Source organism: Protopterus annectens, chromosome 1.part0 (genome assembly GCF_019279795.1).
Source record: "Protopterus annectens isolate FY-2018-M chromosome 1.part0, PAN1.0, whole genome shotgun sequence".
In the NCBI taxonomy this organism is placed as follows: domain Eukaryota; kingdom Metazoa; phylum Chordata; order Ceratodontiformes; family Protopteridae; genus Protopterus; species Protopterus annectens.
In genome coordinates, this window is record NC_056725.1 from 542,256,897 (window position 1) to 542,278,837 (window position 21,941).

At 43.0% G+C, this 21,941-nt stretch overlaps 1 protein-coding gene across 1 annotated transcript in view; it reads left to right on the forward strand.

Moving 5' to 3' along the window:
• The window catches only part of USP34 (ubiquitin specific peptidase 34), a gene marked incomplete in the record, with an annotated part of 5,849,982 nt that overhangs the window by 2,106,542 nt on the left and 3,721,499 nt on the right, over positions 1-21,941 (forward strand). Inside the window, 2 exon segments of the mRNA XM_044061224.1 lie at positions 928-1,017; positions 1,115-1,210. Of these exon segments, the coding sequence (XP_043917159.1) occupies positions 928-1,017; positions 1,115-1,210 (186 nt within the window).

Genomic DNA, 21,941 nt, shown 5'->3' on the forward strand with positions numbered 1-21,941 from the left:
CACCATCAAGGTGGCATTCATTTTGTTTCCTCTGTCACAGAAAAGTTAACCATTAAATTTTGTGAACCAGAGATGCATTCAGATAGAGCAGTAGCCACAACCGCTTCCTTTCCATGTTTTCATACCATCAGTTAGAGGTATTCATGTAGCTGCTTCTTGGTATTCACTGGGCACCTTTGTAAAGCACTGTAAACTGGATGTTATCTTGTTAGCAAGAGTGGCATTTGAGGCTGCAGCAGTTTTTTCTTGATCACCTGGGTTTGTTGTTAGTGACTCTGCTGTATTTGGAAAGAAGGATGAAACAGATAATGACATATTCAAAAGTTGTGTACATAGTGATTGATCTGCAGGGTTGTAGTTCATCCTTGTCTACATTCCCACCTGTTACCCCCCAACTTGGCAGAAGGAGGTTGCGCATAGATATTTAGAAAGTGATCATGTTCTTGAACAGTGGAGTAGGTAGCTATGAATTGGACACCATGTAAATCAAGTATTGAGCTGGAGGAGAAAGGAATTAAGAAAGTGTAGAAGGATCTTAATCTGGGAAAAGTTGGTATTGGTGCCAAGGCAGTTAAGAGTCCATGCTGAAGTCCTATTAAATTAGTCGAAAAGAAAGTGCAGCCATAATGCAAATTTGTGGTTATGTTAAGTACACAATTTTTGTTTAGTTTTTACTTCTAGATTTGCTTAAGTGCTGTCGTAGTCTCTGTTCACCTGATGTTTTTAGTTGGTACAGCCATGTTGTGGTTATGAGTTTGCATTTAAATGTATTGTATTGTTTGCAGTGCTTATTATTTAATGTCCCTAAGTTTCCAAGTGTAATGAAAGTTATAAGAAAATGGATATTTCTTGCTGTGCAGTATTAAAAAGTATAAACCTGCAGTTATTTGGACTGTTTGCATTCATATTTCAAATGTATTTTTACAGATCAGTGGTAGTTTCACTTCGTCTACTTCCAAAGTTGTTTGGCACTTTCCAGCAGTATGGCAGCAGTTATGATACACACTGGATAACAATGTAAGGTTGATGACTTTTCATCTGAATGGTTTATTCAGTTATGTTTATGTACATGATGTTTCTCAGTTGTACAAATGGATTTTTTTTGCTTTAACAGGTGGGCAGAAAAAGAGTTAAATATGATGAAACTATTTTTTGATAATTTAATACACTACTTCGAAGCAGTCCGTGATGGGCTACATAAACATACACTGTAAGTATATGCAGGTGTTTATGTAAGTATACATGCACTGTGTATGTGTGTATTTACAAAAGAGCATGCAAAATATGAGAAATACAAAATTGACAAAAAGGGAATAAAGTATTTCACAGGACAGTTTTTAGTGATGCTGAAGAGACACTGATAAGAACAAAATGTTCTTGATAGTTACAGATATATTACAGTAAATGTGAAAATGATGGCACCTGGTTGATGTTCCAGTGTTTCTGTTTTACTTTCCTTTTGTGGTACTTGCTTGTTTTAGTTGCGCTACAAGGTGGTGAGGATTCTGCATCTACCCTGTGCTAATTTCAAAGCTGCTGAGAGAGTCTACAGAACTAAGTGCCATTTTTCAATTTATTCTGACTTGTACTGCACTTGTATTTGATCAACTGTGCTGTTTTATTAACTTGCATTACTTCTGCAGTGTATTTTTTCACTGTTTTACGGCTAACCTGTTTATATGAAATGTTCTGCTGTTATATTTAAGTGTGCATCTGTTCTCATGTGTTAAATCGACCTAAACAGAGTTTAAACATCTTTAGCATAGTATGGTTGCAGGTTTTGCTGTATCTATATCTATATCTGTTTGTGTGATTCCTTCATTTCCTGCTATGCCATCTTGTTTTGGCTGGGGCCTACCTGCATTTAGTGGGAGTAAGTGAACTGGTTGGAACTGCTCTGGCATAGGGTGCTTAGCCAAAAGCTCAGGGGCAAGGGTTGATTGGACATTTCTAGTGTTTCTATTTTACTTTTGTTTTTGTGGTACTTAAAACCCTGTGTTTGCTCGAGTTTGTACTTTTTGCGTGTCGTGCACCACCGCTGTGCTGTTTTAACCCTTTGTGAGGTATCTCCGCTGCATTTATTTTCCTTACCAGCACTCCTGTGTAAGTGAGGCCCTCCCATGCAGCTACTATATTGGTTTTTATCCAGCCCTACTCACACCTATAGCTACCTTCCTCTGATAGTACCCGCTCTACTGTCCCTGACCTCTCTTCCACAGATTCTGACAACCATGGATGAACAATTTCCTATTATTTCTCCTGCTAGTCTGGTCGATATTGGTCATCCTGAGACAGTTTAACAACTGCCTCATTTACACGAACAACGCTCTACTACTACCACCTAGAAGCACAATATGTGAGAGATGCAATTACATTAAGAACCTAGAATTATTGCTGTCTCAATCACAAGCCAGTACATCTGGCACTGAGAAGGTCGTCTGCTCAGACACTACACCAGTATAACACACTCCCACATATGCAGAGGTTCTCAACAAAAACATAGCTAAACAAGAGAGACTTGCAAGGCAAAAACACACACGCACATTGCAACCCACAGCACCAAGCACCACACATAGTACGCATGCTTGTGTCTCTCAGCTTTTGAGGTCCAGCCATAAACCCAACATACTAGTCATAGGAGAGACTATCATGAGACACGCAGATGGGCCCTTACCAGGCTAGACAAGGAGAAAGTCACGGTAAATTGCTTTGTGAGGTGTTAGAATCTGCCATATTATGCACCCTCTCAAGTCTCTCGACAACAGGTACTGTTATGACTCTGTCATAGTCCATGTTGGTGTGAATGACTTGAGGCATACCTTTCCAGACTATATGGAGAGAGACATGATTGAGTTCACTGAATGTGTCCCAGGCAGTTATGTCCCTAGCCTTAAGCAGCATCCTACCGTCACCCAGAATGATGCTTCAGTACAAACAGAAAATTATTGACTTTAACAATTAGCTTAGTTTCTGGTGTCATTCCAAGGGGATCCAGTACCTGACAGCCTGTTTGAGGACATGATTGACAGACCCATGATGTTTTGCCAGAGATGACCTTCATCTGCCTCCCCTGGGCTTCAGACTTCTGGCAAAGGCTCTTGCCTCACCCATAGTGTCTTTTTTTAGGCAGAGTTGTGACGATAAAATTACCAATGTGAAAAATTCTTCTAAAAGAAATTTAAAGGTAATGCTGCTAAACACTAGGAGTCTTCATATGAAACTGCACTCATTGTAAGCATTCCTCACCCTGGGAGATGCTGACATTTATGCAGTCACGGAAACCTGGTTCAGAGCTGCGGAGAGCACCCTAGCCTTACCAAGTTACTCGTCCTACCATACTTTCAGACCCCAAATGGAAGGCTGCAAAGCTGAGGGAGGTGGAGTTTCAATATTTATCAAAGATATGCACACCTCCAGGCTGGTCAAACAGTATGATGCACAGGAGACACTCCAGGTGCAGTTAACTATTGACAAAACACCTATTCAAATCATAGCTACTACAGACCCCCAACTATGACTCATGATGCCTACTCCACACCTATCTGTACTTACTTGAATCTATCAAGACTCAACCCTGTACCCTGATCGTGGGTGACGTTAACTACTCAACTGTAGAGTGCAAGACCTATTCTAACACAAACTTGAATGCCCAGGATTCCTTGACTTTGTCAGTGCCAATGCATTGGATCAGCTGGTCGATGCCCCCCACGAGAGGTGAAAGTATCCTGGACCTGGTCCTAACCAACATGAGTAACCACTGTAGCCACCCCTACCGTGTAATCCTGGTTGGTTAGATCCGACCATAAAGTGATCACTTTTGAAATCACCATCTCCCTTGCCTCCCCCCCCCCCCTTTTCAGGGTCAAATTAAAAAAAAAAAAAACTTTTCCAAATCTTACTACAACCTCCTGAGAGCAGGTATGAGCAGCTTAACAGCCACTATCCTTACAGTTGGAACTAGCACTAATGTCCAAGCCTGCACCAAAAATTGTATGAACACCTACATAGCTTCATGGACTCAGCAATACCTGACAAACCAAATCATCTTCCTCAAGGAAGAGTAGACTATCTGGTGGACAGCAGCAATGTTGTTGTGTCTTTCGGCTTATCCCGGTTAGGGGTTGCTACAGCGGAACTCTGGTCCGCTAATGTTTGATAGTGGATTTTTACATGCCGAGTTACAAGCCGTGATGCACAACCTTCAATGAAGGCACGCCCATTCACGCATGCCTCCACACACAAGACGCTCTAGCTGGAGAATTGAATGGGACAACGTTTTGCTGTGAAGCGACAACGCTACCGCAGCACCACTAAACTCTATAAAAGAAAAAATGCTGTCCAGGAGCACGAAGGAGCAAGTGCCAAGTTGGAAGTAATCTCTCCTTTGTATGAACAAGCAAATACAGTCACTGATGAAATCCTCTAAAACTAATTTCAAGTCCAGATTGGCCACATCCACTAAAAACAGTCACAGGGCCTTCTTCACATACATCCACAATCTCAAAGGTTACACTCAAATCTGCTCTGAACTGGTGGTCGAGAACACCACATCCACAAATGCCGTAGATATAGTCAACCTGCTGGCAGTCACCAGGGAGAAAGTCTGTAATGCCCTCTCAAAGGCAAAAAATACAGCCTCCATGGAACCCGACAGCATCCCTGGCTGCGTCCTACATGAACTCAGGCAAGAGCTCTCAGCACCATTAGGCACCCCATTCAACCTAAGCCTGAGCACTGGCTTTGTCCCAGCCGAATGGAAGGCAGCCACTGTCATCCCTCTACACAAAGGTGGAGCATCCTCCGACTCAGGCAGTTATAGGCCCCATCAGCCTAACTAGCCTGATCTGCAAGGCAACTGAACGCATTGTCATGGACGTTATAAACAAGGACATTGACAACCTCCAAATGCTGTTCCCCACACAGTTTGGTTTTGTTAAAGGGAGATCATGCCTGCTAAACTTGGTTGACTTCAGTCATCAAAGGCATGGACAAGGGGAAGATGGTGCACACCCCCTACACTGACCTAGCCAAAGCCATTGACGCTGTTCCTCACTTGGGAATAGTAGATAAACTCTCCCAGCTAGGCGTCAAACCCCTGTGTTACCAGATGGGTAGCTAACTAACTCACTGATGGAACCCACTCAGTCAGAATAGGTGAAGCCACCTCAAGTAGTAGACCTGTAACGAACAGCATACCCCAAGGATTGGTCTTGGGGCCTCTATTGTTTGGGATACTTTTCTGAGGTGCAAGCCAAAACCAGTGGTCTGTGGCTGACCAGATTTGCAGATGACTGCAAGCTGGGTGCCATCTTAAGTTCCCCAAGTGATGTGAACAATCCTCCAAGAGGGCCATACCCAAACTAATGACTGGTGCCAGAAGCATGGCCTTAAACTGAATGCCAAGAAATCCATCATTATCCCCTTTGGGGAAAATGGCATCCCCACTAATTATCACATTAATAACATGCTAAGCATGCAATCAGTCGTAAGGGACTTGGGCACCCAGGTTGATAGCAACCTGACTTTTGATCACCACACTGCCTCCATTGTATGTAAGGCTTTCTTTATGGCTCCATCATAAGTAAGGATATTTCATCCAGGAACAAGGAGGTCATAACATCCATGTACTCCTCCATTATCAGACCCATTATCGAGTACAATGCCCTCTTCGGCATGTAATTGCCAAGCACATGCAGTAGCTGGAGAGACCACAGAGGTTCCAGTCCAGAGTCTCAAACACCTATCCTGTACAGATAGGCTAAAAGCCCTGTCCTCCTGCTGATTCTTATACAAACTCCTCAGACAGGACCTGTGTCTGGCTTACAAGGGCGTCTTAGACCCAGCCTTGATGGAGTTGCTGCATATCCGTAAGTTAAACTCCACTTGTGCAACCTGCATGCAAGGGCTCAACATGGCCTGTGACATTAATAGAACTTGTTGGTGGGATAGATTTCTGTCCCAAAGACTCCCTCATCTGTGGAGTAGACTCCTCCTTCATGTCAAGCAGTGTTACCTCACTAGCCCTCTTTTAGAGGAAGCTGGATGACTGGATGGGGAACAGAAAATATACCCCTTGAATTCCACCTTTGTCTCTGCTGGACAGTGGAAACAGGTGCTGACTTTGTGGGAACATAGGCGAAATTCTTGGCTAGGCTTGTTAGGGCCTCTGGGCCAATAGCTTAGTATCATCCAATAAACCTATACTTTTGGAAACTACTCCCCCATTTGTATCCTACTTATCTTATGTTAATTTCACAGCTAGGGACTCAAATACAAGCAGAGACAAGGAGACACAATTTGCTGCCTGCCTCTGTCCATCAGAGACATTGGCACAGACCAGGGATGGATTTCTAGTTACCCAGCCATTGGTCCATGTTTTGCTTAAATGCAGTTAAGGAGGAACTGTGCTTCACACAGTGGAGGAATTCTCTGAGAAGCATATCTGTCAGTGCAACATGTCCTGTTTATGTTGCAAGCAAAATTTAGGTCTTTTGATTTAGCAATTCTGATTCTGTTTGTTGAGGATGTGGCAAAGGTTAATCAAACAGGGTTCAGAGAGGCCTTGCTTACCAGGCAAACATCACCTCTCAGTAGTCTGTATGATACAGACTACAGGTAGGTCTGTGAGATGATCAACATAGAACGTTGTGTTTACTCCCTGTATTCGTTTTACTGCTCCCTGTATTCATGTTGTAAGGAGCTTTTGTGGAATGTTAAGAGTTGCTGCTTGTGTCTGGTCAGGCACATACTGAAGGGGGCATTATACTCTATGATGGATCTGATGAGGGATGATTACAGTGGTATGATTATCTTTCCAGATCTAAATGTCAAGCAACATATAAGGATTTTCTTATTACCTCTGGCACATGTTGGTTGAAGGCTAGATTACTGTCTATATCAATTCTCAGTTCCCTGACTAGTGATCCAACTTCTAGTGGTGTTTTATTAATGATGCTGTTACACGGAGTGTCTGACTTTTCAAAAGATATTGCTTTTTTTTGGCACCGAGTTTTAAGCCGTGGCTTTGGCACCAAGCATTTGTCTGTGCTAGACCTTCCTGAAGGGTACTCGTGTCTCGGGGTGATTGCTCCCAGTTTGCAGTCATCTGTGAACTTGGTCAGCCAGAGGCCTTTGACATTGGCTTTGGCCTCAGAGAAGTAGATGCCAAAGAGGTGCAGGCCCAGCACAGAGCCTTGAGGGACTCCACTGGTTACCAGCCTTTTTGTGGAGGTAGCCATATTAATCCTCACCTCTTGGGTCCTTTCATAGGTAGGTAATAGGCTATAGGCCCAAGGGCCTAAGCAAGCCTAGCCAACAAGGTTCCCTGACTTATGCCACCCAAGAAAGTTAATTTTCTGTGCCCCTGTCGAGCAGAGCCACAGAAGTGATCCCCGGGGTGTATTTCCTATTTTGCATCCACTCATCAAGATTTTTCTTGAAGAGTGTTAATGAGGAACTTTGCTTGGCATAGATGGGTAGCTTGTTCCAGAGTATAGGAAGTCTCTGGGACAGGAATCTATCCCTCCAGCATGTCCTGTTTATTGTGTTGACAAGGTTTAGGTCCCAAGACTGTGTAGCTCTGAGGGAGTGGGATTTCTTTAGGTGTCGCATGGCCAACAGCTCTGGGTTTAACATAGCTTTATATATGTTAGGCAGAGATCTCCTCGGAGTAGGCAATATGCTACAGAGTAAAGCTGGAGTTTTTTGATATGGTCATTGTAGGGCATCTGTTTGAGCCCAGTAATCCTCTTTCTGAGGTACTTCTGTGTCCTTTCCAGCTGCTGCAGATGTCTTGTGATGTACACCCCAAAAGGGGAGGTGTACTCTATAATGGGTCTAATGAGTGCCGAGTAGAGGGGAACAATGACCTATTTTTTCCTGGATGAGAACCCTTTTGTGATGAGGTGTGCCACTTAGAAGGATTTCCCGACTGCTGTGACAATGTGATTATCAAAGGAGAGACTACTGTCCACCCTGGGTCCCAGGGTCTGTTATCACACATCCAGCGTTAAATAGACTGCCGTTTATGTGGTAATTCATGGGTACAGAGTTTTTACCAAAGGGGATGACAATGCACTTTTTGGCATTGAGCTTGAGGCCATGCCTCTGACACCAGACAGTGAGGCCCTTCTATAGGATGTCCACATCATTTGGGGACTTGACTGTGGCTCCTAGTTTGCAGTCATCTGCAAACTTTGTTAGCCAGAGGCCTTCTATGTTAGCCTGTACTTCAGAGAAGTAGATACCAAACAGGAGAGGTCCCAGGACTGAACCCTGTGGTACTCCACTTGTCACTGGTTTGAAGTCAGATTTGGAGTCTGCAACTTTTTCAATGTAGGTTCTGTCAGTGAGCCAGTTGGCAACCCATCTTGTGACATAGGGATTTATACCTGGTTTAGTGAGTTTAGCTACAATTCCAGAATGTGGGATGATGTCGAAAGCCTTGGCGAGGTCACGATAGGCTGTGTGAACCACCTTATCCTCGTCTGCGGCTTTGGTGACTGCCTCAAAGAAGTCTATCAGGTTCAGAAGGCATGATCTGCCTTTCACAAACCCGAACTGGGTGTGATGTCCAGAGTCTGGAGGTTACCAATGTCTCTTTGTTTGAATTCCATGATGATACATTCCATGGCCTATCAGACCAGGCTTGTCAGGCTAATAGGGCAATAGTTCCCAGGATCAGTAGTGGCTCTCCCTTTGTGGAGTGGGTTAACTGTTAATGTGCGTCATTCAGTGGGCACAAAGCCTGACGTGAGACTGTGATTGAACATGGTGCTTAGGTGAGGAGCCAGTTCGTTCTGAAGTTCGTGTAAAACGCAGCCTGGGATGTTGTCCAGTCCCATGGATGCTGTGTTTTTGGTTTTAGAGTGTGCAGCTTTTACCTGTATAGATGTGATTACAGGCACTCTGCATTCTTCCTGTATAGTTATGGGCCCTTTAGGGGGTGAAGGGGGGGGGGGGGTAAAGTTAGCACTGAACCAATCTGCCAGGATGTTGGCAATATCAGTTGGTTCTGTAATTTACATGCCGTTGTGCTGTAACTCAGAGCAGATCTGGGTGTTGCCATTGAGATTCTTGCCATAGCTATAGAATGCTTTGTGGTTGCCCTTAGAATCAGTGGCGATTTTGTTTTCGTAGCTAGCTTTGGAGGATCTTATAAGGGATCTCAGCTTCTTACTGGGGCTGACCAGGGAGCGCCTCAACTCATGGGATTTTACTCTCTTTTGCAAAAGTTTCTTCCTTGTGTTGTAGAGTTTGTTTATGGCAGAGGACCACCAGATTGGCTTCCCTTTTTTTTTTTGGAGGATAGCATCTTGGTTCTGTTTGGGATAGCACGATCCATGCACTCGTGTAAGTGCTTATAGAGTGCATTTGTGTAGGATTCAGCAGTCGTAAGCGGGATGCAGATATCTAGGGTCATTAGGTTATTTCTGTGAGCAAGCTAGCTTATCCAGCTATTGTTATAAAGGGGCTTATGCCTAGTTGTAAGTTTACCAAATAGCAAGTGTAAGAACCCCGAGTCCACAAATCCCTGAGACGCAAAATCACCAACAAAAACGAACCAGCAATGAAGTTGGCTGAAAAGCTACACACCAACAACCGAGTTGGATAAAAAGTCATTTAATACTTCTTGTTAAGCGCTTTCACTCACATAAAAGTGGGCTTCATCAGAACAACTCAGTACAAATCTACTGCAGTTTAAATACTGCTTTTGGTGCCAAACCAAGATAAAATATTTTAAAGTGACGTGCACCAAAATTACTTACAAAAAATTCATTCAAAAAATAAATTCAAATGCATATGTTACAGCATATTATTCCAAATGTACATCCACTCGTAGCATTAAAATATGTCCAAACATTTAAAAATATTTACTTCAAATATACCCTAAAACTACTCTCTAATAACTGCTGATTATTACACTGTATTGAACCCAAATCTTCGTTCTGATTCACCATATGCACAAAAATACTTAATTCACAAATAAAATTAAGAATAAAAATACAATTAGATGAAAATCTTACTAAAATAACTTTCAAATATATCACTGTACAACAGAAATATCTGTACAACAACAACTGTCCTTAAAACATCTTTTTGTGTCATTGATAATGTTGTGTCAGGATATAATATTTAATATACATGACTTACTTCATAGTTAGCAAAGGTTTAATAGATGTATGATCATTGAGCCCCGGTGGGGTCGAGGCATCAGTATATACTTGCCACCAAAATTCTTTGTAACCCAAAGTGGCTTAGGTGTTGCCTCCTCTAGGGTCTGAAACGATTTTTTCCAAAATGGCAAATTTAAAACTGTGCCTGTCCCCACACTTCTCTATATGTCTGTACAGGGCATTGTTTACGTCCTTTCTCTTGATACTATATAGGTGAGCATAAATACGTTTTTTAAAACTTCTTTCAGTTTTCCCTATATAGTATCCTGGACATATCAAACATTTTGCCAAATATATAACAAATTTAGAGTTACAGTTGCCTTGCTTAAATCTAATCCTAGTTCTGTTGATGTTGTTCAAAATAGTCCCTTCTTCATTTATCGCCTGACAGTGATTGCAACTACCACATTTCTTAGTGTGCTTCTTACCACTGTCTATTTCTTTCCTTGTTATCCCTCTTTCCAAGTACATCTTAATGTTGCAACCCATTTTGTACACAAATGACAGTTTATGATCTATAATTTTCACAATATCTTGATCAACCATCATAACATTCCAATTGCTGGTCATGACGTTCATTACTTTATTCGTGTGTGGCCCATATTCCAATACACATGCTCTGCTGAAACCTGTGTTAGTGGAACTGAACCGTTCCATCCTAGTGATAATCCCTTCCTTACTGTTAGCTCCTAATAATGGGGTATATTTATGTTCCCATTCCTTAATGACGTAATTCCTCACATCTTTCATCATATTCATATTAGGTAATCACTTTTTAATACTGCATAACACCTCTGTTGTGTTTTGAGTGTTCCTGTCACTTTTATAGTAGTATTTGTGTGTTTCAATATCACAAATATATTGCCTTCCTGACGTATTTTAACTGGGGCTTGCTATTAATATCTTGCGTTTCTGAATGTCCAGATGAATCTGTTGAAGAGCTACCAGACCCCTTCCAGTAGGAATGCTTTCAAAGTAAGATTTCTCTTCAGCAGATGTAGTCCATTTACATTCCAAATTGTCACTAGTAAACATTCCATTCCTCTTTGTTGTTAAATAGAATTTTTGCCTCTTTTCTTAATTTGATTTCCATGCAAGTTCTTTCTGTCTTCACAAACTTGCTTAAATCCTTCTGTGGTTCATTTTCTCCTCTGTCTGCAAACCTGAGCTCCTCCTTTTTTTTTCCTGTTTCTCCCCATTATCAACAACAGAGTGTCTGCCACATGTTATCTCCGACTCCCAGACACAATTTTTGTCTATTGAGATGTTATGTAAAACAAACCCACCCTAACACTATGTACACATCTCTCTTCCACTTCTAAGGTCAGGGCATTTGTCTCAAACCAAGCAGAGGTTGTAAGCCTCATCTCCACACACAACAAGCTATGACTGCAATCTCTCGTTGCTGTGAGCCATCTTATGTTTCTTCCTCACCAGACTGACAAAATTACTGTTTAGTCCTATTTCACTTCTGATGTTTCTCATTATGGTCACTGTTGCAGTAGCCTTAGCTGTATGGGTTATATCCTACATGTGATGCAACAGCTGGTCAACGTCCAAAGCTTTTAGGATACCTTGTACACATCCAAACTATTAGTCAGCTCAAGCTGAGCTGACTAATACAAGCCAGGTTTGGGCGTCACACCCTTCAGAGCTTTAATGCCATCATAAAGAGCGCTCCTCTGCAGGCTTTTGAAGGTTAATGGTTGGCTAATGCTGTCCCATTGCTGGGCAGATGACTTTAAAAAAAAAAAAAAAAAAAAAAAAACTTCCACACTACATTTTTTTATCTGTGAAATCTAACTTTTTCTTAAAAACAACTACTTTTAAATTAGGAATAAAGATTTTTATTGACTGAATCATGACTTTTATGTACTTTTAAACGAGTGAATTGTTTTACTTTTGTGGTAAAAAGTTGCTAAAAGTTGTTTAAAACTACTTTTTCTGTGGTGAAATTGAGCTGTATTGTACTTGTTTGGGCTGGCGAAAGTGTTGAAGTGCTTTTCACTGTAATTTTTTTCTTGGAAAAAGTTACTTTGTTTTGCTACTTTACAGTTTTACAGATTGTTGCTATGCTTCCCTGAGAATTAAGCAATATTTTCAGCTTTACCATGGAAAAAAGTACCAGTCTGTCAGTTGGACCTTCTTCCAGCCACAAAAAGAAAGATGTTAAAAAGCTAGCCTGTGTTGGTAATTTGCCTCAGCCTCAGGTGGGTAAGTCCTGTGGCCAAAGCTGGTTCTTAAGACCACACTCTTTTTCTTCAGACCCCTATGCTGTTACCAATACAGCCACCATGGACTGGGAGTTAGTCAAATCCTCTGCTATTGTTGGGGATCTCCTCAGTGGGCAAGGGTGATTGATCATGGGTTGAAGGGGCAGGAAATGTGCCCCTGCTTAGCCTGAATGTTGTGCCTATTCATGGAGAAGCTGTTGCTGGCAATATTTGGTATGTTTTTTTCTCCACAATTTCTTGTCAGAAAGAGAGAGAAAACTGAACATTTGCCTTCTTTGTTAGTTACTCTTGATAGGAGTAATTTATTTGGGATTGGCTCAGGGCCTTGACCCTTTCTTGTAAGCTAGTTTCTGGTAATTGAAAAAAAGATTTCCGATTTTCTTAAAAATGTTAACAAAATGGAATCTGTACGAGATTGTGAAAGGATAGATGCAGTTTATTTTCCTCTGGTTCCTAATTCAGATTCTGGGGGGATGGGGTGGGGGGGTATTTGGTATCTGATTTTCCCTGTGAAGGATTGTCTTTCACTGAGACTATTTCCAAGATGAACCAATGGTGTTTTTCGTGTTTGACTGTTGCAATCCTGACTTGTGGAATTTCCTGCTGTGGAAGCCCTTGGCAGGCCTGACTACCAGAGTAAAAATCTCCCTCCTGTTAATGCTGGTGGACACCTACCCTAACTTTAGTGCGCATGGGTGTAAAGGAGCCAGCCGACGCCATGACATCAGTCTTTTCTTCCCGTCAGAGCTTGAAGTAGTTTCAGTGCATTGGTCAGTCTGCACCATAGAGGAGTCTGTTAAAGCTAAGTACCCTGTTGGAGAACACTTTCAGTTGCTTTAACTCATATCAGATAAGGTTAACAATTTCCTCCGCTGTGGTAAGCAAATCCCACACCGAGACTTTCATACTTTGCGTGTCACCTGTATAGGCCTGGATCACGATGTCCCTAGTTGCTGTTTTTGTGCCCATTTCAATTCTAGGACTATCAGGCATTGGGCCAAAATCTTAGGTAGGCATCTTAATCTGCAATCTTTTTTGCATCGTTCGATGGCATCCACCGGTTGTCCCGAGTTTGAGCTTCCTAAAGTGTAAGAAGGACAAAGAAAAAAAAACCTAAGCTTAGGGCCTCTGACGACAGCCATTCACTGTCTTCCAGTCCCCCAAGGTTTGTTATCGCTGAGGAAGGCATGGTGCTTTTGCTGTCTCCTTCTGTGACTGAGGTGGTGGCATAGGCCTCTGTCGAGATTTTTACAGGGTCTAACATGCTGTTGGATCCCCCAGCTTCTACACAGGTCTTGGCTTTGTTCGTCAGGTCCGAAGTCATTCAGCAAACTTCAGCTTCCGACGAGCAATCTTGTACCAGTAACATTCCTTCGAGGCATCAGCCTGCATTGGTTCTGCCTTACAAAGAGACTGGCATCAGGAAAGGAGACATACGTAGGCCCAAGGCCAAAGCTATTCCTAAGAAGGGTTCTACCTCAGGACCTTTGTCTAGGACTACCGGTTCCCACTCAGCAGGTTATCAGCAAGACCTGGTCAGAGTAGTTGAGGACATTATCTCCTTAGTCAGAGCTAGACAACGCTCTTTGGAATTTTCCCTTTGAAAAAGGAATCCTACCCCTGAAGTTTTCTCTGAACCTACTGATTCAGATGAGGATTCTGACCAGGAGGGGTTTGTCTTTGAGTTGGGACCCTTCCTTACTTTTGAAGATTCAAATTCTGAGAAGAATCTGTCTTCATCTTCACCTCTTGAAGACGTCACTTTTGGGGAAACACTCCATGAGGGGGCACATTTCTAGTGGGAGGCACAGGAATACTCACAATCTAAAAAGAGGGTTAGGGAGTTCCTTGACACCTCAGAACACAAACCCTTGGCTATTCCTCCTGTTTTGAAGGTGGTAGATTATGTTTTTATGGACTCTTCCCTGAACCTAGACTCTCTACCTCCATCCCCTGTAAACCAGATAGGTTTCACAGAGTGCTGGGCTGGCATAAATACCTCTAAAAAAAACTTCTCTGCTCACCCAGAGGTTGTCACTGCAAGTCTCAAGGGAATAAGCGCGAGCGATCTTTAAATAACCCTTTACCTAGTGACAAAGAAACCAGGGCCTTTGATAGGTTTGGTAAAAAAAAAAGTCTACACTTTTGCTAACATAGCCATGAGGGCCATTAACTGCTAGTTTCATATGGTAAAATACCAACAAGGTATCTTCAATAAAATGAAGCAAAAGATATCCTCCCTGGAGGCCAAGGACATTTCCAAGGAATTGTTGGACCTTTGCCATTCCATCTCCCAGGTGGCTAGACACTAATTACACTGTTTTTATGATGCTATGGAGGCCTGTAGCCTAGCTGGTGTATCTGGGTTTGTCATTAAAAGGAGTGCATGGCTTAGGGAGCAGACTCTACCAGATCATGTCAAATACAGACTTCTAGATGCACCCCTAGATAAGGACTTCAGGCTAAAGGTGGAGGCTGTGCTAAAAAATATGGAAGATAAAGCAAAGTCTATGCAAACTGTCAGGGACTTCCTCCAAGTTCAGCCTCTTGGGTTTAGCAGGAATTTTCCTACTAAACACAGGTCCCCTTCCCTCTCAATCAAAAGAGAGACAGAGGAAGCCTAGAAGGGGAAAGGTCTCAAAGGCAGCAGCAATCACAAAAGCCCAGGCAGTGGTCCTCGGGGAACCCCCAGGCAGGGGAGTTCTAGGCCTCAGGGCTCTGGCAGAGAGCAGCAGTGACTCTTCCTTTCTCTTACCCCCCACCAGAAAGGATTAGAGGAAGACTAGGAAGAAGGCTATTCCTATTCAAAGAAAACTAACCTCTCATTACTTTCAGACAAATGGGTTCTGAAAGTTATCTCAGATGGTTACAAGTTCACTTTCAAAGAGCCATTAAGATACTCAGGTTACCCAGATGTGTCACAAAATCAAAGAGCAGAGGCCCTTTCTCAGATTAACAACCTATGCTCACAAGTCTCAGTAGAACCAGTACCAGGGCATCAAATAGAGAAAGGTTTCTACTTCAGACTATTCCTGGTTCCCAGAAATGAAGGCTGTTTGCACCCTGAACTAGACCTGTCCACCCTCAGTCAGTCTCTGCTGGTACCAAAATTCAAAATGTTGACTCTTCAAAAACTTTCCCATGATAGGCCTCAATGGTCACCTTAGACCTAAAAGATTCTTACTTGCATATTGCTGTAGAGGAATCTTGCAGACGTTTTCTTCACTTCAGAGCAGACACCAGTCACTTTCACTTATCTGCACTGCTCTTTGGCTTGTCTGCTACTCCAGCGGTCTTCATGATGTTTAGCTCCTGTGATCGCCTTCTGCAAAACTATATGGATACAAATTTACCCCTATCTGGACAACTCCCTTATTCAGGCCACGAGTCTGTTAAAGCTTCTAAAGGATCTGGCCTTCACTCAGACCCTCCTCAACTCCTTGGGGTTCACCATAAATCTTCACAAACCCAACATAGACTCACACCAGGATAGTTCTCCTGGGAGCTTTTCTGGATTCCTCCCTTTAAAAGGGCTTCCTTCTTCCAGAAAAGGTCTCCTCCTTGACTCAGTACTTGCAAAACATTATGTAGAGACAGCACCTCTTAGCCAGCGAATTCCTCAGTGCATTAGGCTAGATGGCATCTTGTATCCTCATGATCCCTCTGAATCTGTGATGCCAGCACTGACCGTCCCTGGAGACAGCAATTCAGCTGATCTCTTGCCTCAAGGAGGAATTTGCATGGTGCGCACAGCCAAGTGCCCATAACCTGGGTCTCCCCTTCAAGTTTATCCCTCAGGGCCAAACTTTAACCACAGATACCTCAGAGATAGCCTGGGGGGGCTTATTTCCAACACCTTTAATCCCAGGGCAGATGGGAAGATCAGTTCAGACACAAGCACATAAATTGGAAAGAGCTGATGGCAGTGCAAAAGGGCCTAGTGGCTTTCAAAGATCAGTGGAAGTCAGGGGGTCCCGCTTGTCAAAAGACAGCACCACAGTCATGTGGTACATAAACAGGGGGGCTTCCACTTATATCCTCTTTGTCATCTAGTGATGCAGGTCTGGGAGACAGCTCACATTCTGGGGTTGCACCTCATGGCACAGTACCTCCCAGGGACTCAAAACACTCTAGCTGATCATCTCAGCAGAAACTTGATGGTTCCCTATGACTGGCATCTGCATCAGGAAATATTTCTCACTATTGTCCAGAAATAGGGACTCCTCACAGATAGACCTGTTTGCTACCAAAGAGAATGCTTCACTGAAAAGATTCTGTTCCAGTGGCAAACTACCCACAGCCTGGACATGCTTTCTCCTTCCTTTGGGGCCACCTGTTCCTATATGCATTTCCTCCCCTGCCTCTTCTTTCAAGGGTCCTTCTAAAAATCAGGGAAGAAGGCCCAAGGATCATCCTGATAGCCCCCGACTGGCCCAGGCAGCACTAGTATCCTCTGCTACTAAGTTTAACCAACGAAAAACCATGGCAATTACCTCAGAGAGTGGACCGTCTGACTCAGGACAGGGGGAGGTTTGTGCATCCCAACCTATAGACTTGCAAACTCTCAGCCTAGATAACTCCCTCAAATACTACTGTGAGCAAATCCTAAGCAGACAAGTTCAAAACATTCTCAGTGGCTAGCAGGCTTAGTACTAGGAAGTCATACTCAGTCAAGTGGAAATGATTCTCCATTTGGTGTCAACAGCAAGGTCTGAATCCCTAGTCAGACAATATCTCTGCCATTTTAGATTACCTGGCTTCCTTGGTGAACAGAGGCCTATCCTTTTCTTCCATCAAGATTCACACCTCTGCCATTTCAGCCCACATCCCTACTCTTCCTCCTATCTTTTCCAACACCCTGATGAAACAATTCCTTAGGGGAGTGGTTCACGTCAGACCTCCCAGGAAACAACCACACCTGCATGGGACCTCAGTTTTGTTCTAGAAAAATTCACAGCACCCCCTTTAAACCAGTAACATCTGCTGATTTAAAATTCTTAACCTGGAAGTCTGCTCTTTTACTGGCTGCTCTCAGCTAGGAGGGTCTCTGAGCTGCAAGCTGTCATGACAGTGGAACCTTTTCTCATATTCCACCCAGAGTACCACTCAGCACTAATCTATCCTTTATGACCAAGGTGGTCATGGGCATATCCTTGAATTAAGTCATACACTTGCCCACCTTCTTACCCACACCTTAGAACCTGGGGTAAAAGAATCCTTCACTCCTTGGATGTGCCCAGACAGCTTTACTACTATCTTGATAGAACTGAATCTTTTAGAAAATCATAACAACTCTGTGTCCTTTGCCACTGGCTCTGAAGAGAAGCCAGTTTCCAAGCAGACTACCTCCCAAGTAGATCTCCCACTGTATTTCTTTGTTACAGTCATCATGGCAGAAAGCCTCCTGAAACTCTAAGGACTCACTCTAATATGGCCACTTTTACTTCTGCTGCCTTCCTGAAAGGAGTACCTACCAAAGACATTTTGGAAACTGCTACCTGGTCATCGATGCATACTTTTACCAAACACTACCACTTAACAGCCTTCTCCAAGTCTGGAGCAGGATTTGCCACTGCCATCTTGCAGGGCATCTTCTCTTCTTCATAATCTACCTTCCACCCTCATCTCATCTTTGGGAATCATCCCACAAGTCACGAGTGCAACAGTGAAACACAAAGAACATAGTACAGTTGTGTGCACTTACCATAAATGTAAATGTTTGAGTGTATTCACTGTTGCAGTCTTCTTTCCCTCCCTCCTTCCCCATTTTGCCTACAGTAGTAGTTGGCTTCTATTTTCTTCACTAACCAGAGGACCCCCTGGGTGTTTACCCCGCAGGCCCCTTTTTTTAACCTTTGTTTCTTACTTATGGTTCATCCTGGGGGCTTTTGCCATCTAAGGGGGAAGAAAAACTGATGTCATGGCATTGGCTGGCTCCCTTTATACCCAAATGTACTGATGTCAGAGTAGGGCATTCGCCAGCCTTAGGAGGAGGGTGATTTTTAATCTAGTAGTTAAGCCTGCCAAAGACTTTCACAGCAGGAAATCCCACAAGTCAGGACTGCAACAGTGAATACACTCGAGCATCTACATTTATGACTTACCCCATATCCCCTTATCCTGTTTTTAGCAATTCTTTGATGTGTTTCTTTTACATATGTACAATATTTATCCATTGATTTCACAACATTTTACTTGTCCATTCTGGTAAAGTTTCTTTCATTTTCTTTTGTTTCAATCCTTAGTCAGCTATTTGAATGACTTCTATTGGACTCTGGTACTGTTCTTCTGACCTCTCACTTTTTTGTGTTCTGCAACATTTCCTTCTGCCTGTCTTACATCTTTTTGAGGACTGGTAAGGGTTTTAGCAGACATCTCTCGTGCAAAACCTGTTTGCAGTATTGATTAGCTTCCAGTGTCCTTTCTGAGTTTTCAGCCTGCTCTCCTTGTTATAACACTTATGTATATCATTTCAACTGCCATAGCTCCCAGTGCCAGAATTTTTTTTCCCTGCCCAGAAAAAAAAGGTTCAACACTACTGGATAAAGTCAATGTCAGCTTTATTGTGTCACACAGTTTAATATCTGGGAAGAACTTAATGAATTTAATTCTGGTCTCCACCAAATAGTTGTGGTGGTCATTGAATAGTTCTCCCCAACTTGAAGTATTTTACCTTTCTGACATAGGTCACTAAGCAATTGTTCTTTTAATTAGTAACTTTGGACTTGTATTACTGTAGGTCTTGAAAAGCATGATGTCTGCTGCAAAGGGATAAATACCGGATGTGCTGTAGCAAGTAGGATTGTCTCCTTTGACACATTTGTTCTGTAACCAAGCAGCTTCGCCATATGCTACTTACATTCTACTCAGTGTCATCAGGCACATTCATAATCCTCAGATTCTCTCTCCTTTCCTCTGCCCATTTTCCATCACCATCAGTTTCTTCTGTAGTACTCTTATGGTCTCCAGTTAAGCAAGTTGCATTGAGTGGTCATTAGTAGCTTTTTTGCAAGGCCCCACTGCTGTCTAAATGTGTTGTAAGGGTTGCCTCCATTCATTCTAGTATTTTCTCTCTTTATTTTTATATTCTGCAAGGGTATCACTCATTCTCATGTTTTCTGTATATACTTAGTTTTGTTTTAGTCCAGTCATTATTTTGGCTTGTCCTTTCCTCATGCTTGGCAACCTACCTTCCTCTTTGTTTTCCTTTACTGTTTTTGCTCCTCAGTCCTCCTTTTTCTCCTCTTCATATCTCTATTTACTGCCTGCCCCTTTTTTCTTGCTTCTTGTCATCTAGGTTTTTCCCTTTTACCCTCTCACTTAAATTGTACTTCTTGGTTTGTTTCTACTATCTGTTAATACTTTTTTTTTAATTCTTTTGGGAATAGGGTGTGGATTTCCTGCTTTCTAACTCAGTGCCATACCAGAAGTTCCCTCTTTCCTTTCTTTTGTCAGCTAGGAGGTATAAATGTGACCATAGGAGGTGGATATCTTAAAACAGTTGTCACACTAAATGTTTGATGTTCTTCATCTCACATTGCTGCAGTCCTTACACTTGGGTGGTCCGCTGTCCTCGGTCGGCCCGAATATCAAAGTATAAGGCTGACGTCGGTCAAGGCGCATTTGACTGACATCAGGACGTCAGGGTACAAATGCGCATGACCGACGTCATATCCTCAGTCTTTTTTGCCGCATGGTCCGATGCAGAAGCAGTATTGCAAGTGCCGGTTGGCGTTCTGAAATTTTTCGTTTTCGGAGTTTCAGACCGAGTCAAAGTTGGCTAAGTACCCCGTTGGGGAATATTTTAGTTTTTTCTTGCCTCAGTGGTTTACCGGATGTCAGAAAAAGTGAATAATTGTATTTCTTGTGGGAAACAGATACCGCATAGAGACACTCATACTTTGTGTATTCCTTGTTTAGGGCCTGAGCACGACGTTGTTGGGTGTCGCTCTTGTGCTAGATTCAATAAGCGCACTATAAAGAGGAGATTAGATTGTGCCAGGTTAGTCTTTGGGAAGCGGTGCAATTATAAAATGCCGTCGGATGCTCCGACGCCTGCTTCTTCGAAGAAGCGCAAGGACAAAGCAGTGAAGCCTAGGCTAGAAGAACCGTCCATACCGGACACCGGTTCTTTAGAGGTGTCGGTGGAGCCGGTGGTTCCACCGGAGGTTTCTTTGGGATCCCAGGGAGAGACCTTGTTATTGCAGGATGTGGCCTCTCAGGAGGCAGGTCAGGGGGATGGGGCTTCTCAGGTTACTATACTCCCCTCCCTGCCTAGGGTGGTTAGGCCCTCTTCTTCCATTTCCAAAGCTTCTCCTAGAGGCAGGCCAGGTTTAGCTTCAGTTGGTGTCACCCCTAGTTCTTCTGGAACTGTGCCCAAGAAGCATATGCTTAAAATGGCAGAAGATTTGATTACTTTGATTAGGGGTTCTTTGCCCCCTCCTGATAAGAGACCTAGGGTGGAGCCTGAGCTAGGGAGTTTTGAGCAGGCTGCGGATGTTTCAGAGTCTTCGGCTGAAGACTTGCAGGAGTATTCTCCTTATTCTGATTCTGATGTGGATGATTCTACTCCTTCTGCTTCTCCTCCTGAGGATTTTTCTTTTTCAGAAACTCTTCATTCCATGAGGGAGCATTTTAAGTGGGAAGGTCAGGACTTCTCTGATTCCAGGAAAAGGCTTAGGGAATTTTTGTTTTTACCCCAGCATAGGCCTTTGGCTATACCTCCTGTTTTGGATGTAGTGGAAGATGTTTTACAGAAGCTTCTCTTAATCCTGATTCTTTGCCTCCGGCTCCTGTTAAACCGGATAGGTATTACAGGGTGCCTGAAGTTCATAAGTATCTTTTTAAGAGTCCTAGGGCAGACCCAGAAACTGTTAGCCAGGGGCCTAAAGGTGTTAAGGCTTCTGTTGTCAAGAATCCGGTTCCTGCAGATAAAGAAGCCAGGGCCTTGGATAGATGGGGAAAGAAAGTTTATACTTCTTCCACTCTAGCTATGAGGGCTTTGAATTGCCAGTTTCACATGTTAAAATACCAAAACTATCTCCTTTCACAGTTGAAGTCTAAGGTTGATGCTCTGGCGGAAGGTATTGATTGTAAAGAGTTACAAGATTTAGTACATGTTTCTGAACAGGTGGGTAAGCATTCTTTGCAATGTGGTTTTGATGCTGTACAGGCCTCTTCTAGGGTGGCTGCCACTGGGTCAGTTCTTCGCAGGCACGCCTGGCTGAGGGATCAAAATTTATCTGATCATGTTAAAACAAGGATTTTAGATGCTTCTTTACAATCTGATGTGTTGTTTGGTTCTCCTGTTGAGGCAGTTTTAAAGAAAATGGAAGACAAGGCTAAGTCTATGCAGACTGTTAAAGATTTTTTGCAGGTTCAGCCTCCAAAGTTTAGTAGAAATTGGCCTGCTAAAGGCTGGACGTATCCTTCTTATGATTCCCAGTCTAGGGGTAGATCTAGACGTGGTAGGGGCAGAGCTCAGGGCTCTTTCAGGCCTAGAACAGGGAGTTCTCCTGCACAGTCTTCAGGT